The sequence below is a fragment of the Cyprinodon variegatus genome, unplaced genomic scaffold, assembly GCF_000732505.1.
Source record: "Cyprinodon variegatus isolate N-32 unplaced genomic scaffold, C_variegatus-1.0 Scaffold677, whole genome shotgun sequence".
Lineage (NCBI taxonomy): Eukaryota > Metazoa > Chordata > Actinopteri > Cyprinodontiformes > Cyprinodontidae > Cyprinodon > Cyprinodon variegatus.
The window spans coordinates 183,460-185,315 of record NW_015151130.1 but is presented as its reverse complement, the minus strand read 5'-3'; the positions used below and the strand labels follow the sequence as shown (position 1 = coordinate 185,315).

Here is a 1,856-nt window from a genome sequence, read left to right as displayed (position 1 = left end):
TTTTCCTTTAAAGGAAAACAATTGAAATAAAAATGTTCTCCATTAATTCAGGAATCAGAACCAGAGGAACCAGAATAATCCCGGCGCTGTTAAACCGCGGCGTCCGCCCCACCTGTACGGGACGTGCGGCCTCTTCTCCACCAGCGCGGTGATGACTCGGCCCAGCGTCAGCAGCGACTGGTTGATGTTCCCCGCCTCTCGGGCCCGTTTGTCCACGGCTCCTGATCGGCCGATGTTCTCGCTGCCGGCCAGGTCCACCTGAACAGAAGCGGGTTAGTCTGAGCGGACGGGCAGGAAGCGGGTATCGGGCGGTTCCCGTGGCGACGGCGTTACCAGGTTGAGTTTGCCGATCTTCACCAGCTCCTCTCCGTCCAGCGTGATCTCCTTCATGTGGATGGTCACGGAGAACACCGAGTGGGACCGGCTGCAACGACAGAACAGAGCCCGTCAGAACCCCGCCTCCCACCCTGCTGCAGCTGCTCTGGTTGCTATGGTAACCTGGAGTATGCGTTCATGAGCGTGGAGGCCGTCCGTCTCTTGGCGGCGCCGCGCTCCAGGATCTGGTAGACCTCGTCCTTGTTGTGGACCACCACCTCCTCCAGGCCCTTCACCACCACGCCGCGCTGCAACACAGACGCGGTCAGACCGAGGACGCCGCAGACCCCCCCCGCACGGCCTTGCCGGCACCCACCTTGTTCCGCGGATCGTCGAAGAGCTGCAGGCGCTCGTTGACGTCGTCGGTGGGGCTGAGGAGGTCGAACAGCTCCTCGTTGTAGATCTCCAGCAGCGACACCTTGATGGAGAACTCTGTGCCGTTCTCTGACAGCTTCTCAAAGATCTGATGCAGCGTTCTGGGGATGATGCCGGCCAGCGGGTCCTAAAGACGCACAACAGAGTCCGGTCAGTGCGGTGGTGAGCTTTAAAGCCGCGCTGCTCAGGGTTCAGACTCACCTCCTCCCAGGTGAAGGCTGCGTCCGGGCTCCTCTCCCCCTCCATGGTGAACGTCTTCCCGGTTCCCGTCTGGCCGTAGCTGCAGAACAAACCGGGAGCGTTAGCGTGCTAATGAGGCGCGGCTCAGGAGGCCCAAGAGGGACGACGACTCACGCGAACACGGTGCAGTTGTATCCCATGATGACCTCGTCCAGGATGGGACAGACCACGCTGCGGTAGACGTCGATCTGCTTCGCCGCCGGACCGAAAACCTGAGGAGGGAAAAATCAAAGATGGTGGCAGCAGGTCCTTCAACGGCTGGTTCTGACGGGGCGGCTCCGGTTACTCCCACGTACCATGTCGAAGGTGTAGGTCTTCCTGGAGGACTTGTCGTTGATGCCTCCCGTCTTCACCGCCACCTCCTTCCTGGTTTGGTCGCAGTCGATGACGTTGTGCGAAGACTTTCTCTCCACCGTGTTGAAAGGTCTGAAAACGCAAAGCGGATTAATTATTCCTTTATTTACCCCTTTATAGGGCAGGTTACCATTTTTGATTCCTTGCATCCCTCTTACAGAATTTCCTGGATTCCAATAAAACTATTGGCTGAAAATGTTGATTTTCAAAGTATTTCACTGAGTCGCCCTTTAAAGGGGTAAGAAATATTTTCCTCTCTGCACTTCAATTAATGTCCCTTTATTCTCTCACTTATGGAATATTAAATAGAATTAACCCAGAAATAATTATAAAATGAAAATCACAGTAATTGATATGATAAAGATTCTTCTCTCCAAAAAAAAAAAAAAAAAACTTAAATAAAAACAGAAAAACATTTGTTTTTGTTTTTTTGCTGTAGATATAGCTGTTAGAGATGTCCCGATCCAGGTTTTTGCACTTCCGATCCGATACCGATATTGTTTTTGGACTTC

The 1,856-nt window shown here is 53.6% G+C and overlaps 1 protein-coding gene across 2 annotated transcripts in view; it reads right to left on the bottom strand.

The window, feature by feature from the left end:
- kif11 (kinesin family member 11) overlaps positions 1 to 1,856 on the bottom strand; it is a 15,528-nt gene that overhangs the window by 10,294 nt on the left and 3,378 nt on the right. For both annotated transcript variants that reach the window (XM_015394200.1, XM_015394201.1), the window contains exons 3-9: positions 1,287 to 1,416; positions 1,105 to 1,202; positions 952 to 1,030; positions 692 to 877; positions 499 to 623; positions 334 to 424; positions 113 to 258 (exon numbers count right to left, since the gene is read on the bottom strand). In XM_015394200.1, coding sequence (XP_015249686.1) covers positions 113 to 258; positions 334 to 424; positions 499 to 623; positions 692 to 877; positions 952 to 1,030; positions 1,105 to 1,202; positions 1,287 to 1,416 — 855 coding nt within the window. The remainder of the gene's footprint in view (positions 1 to 112; positions 259 to 333; positions 425 to 498; positions 624 to 691; positions 878 to 951; positions 1,031 to 1,104; positions 1,203 to 1,286; positions 1,417 to 1,856) is intronic.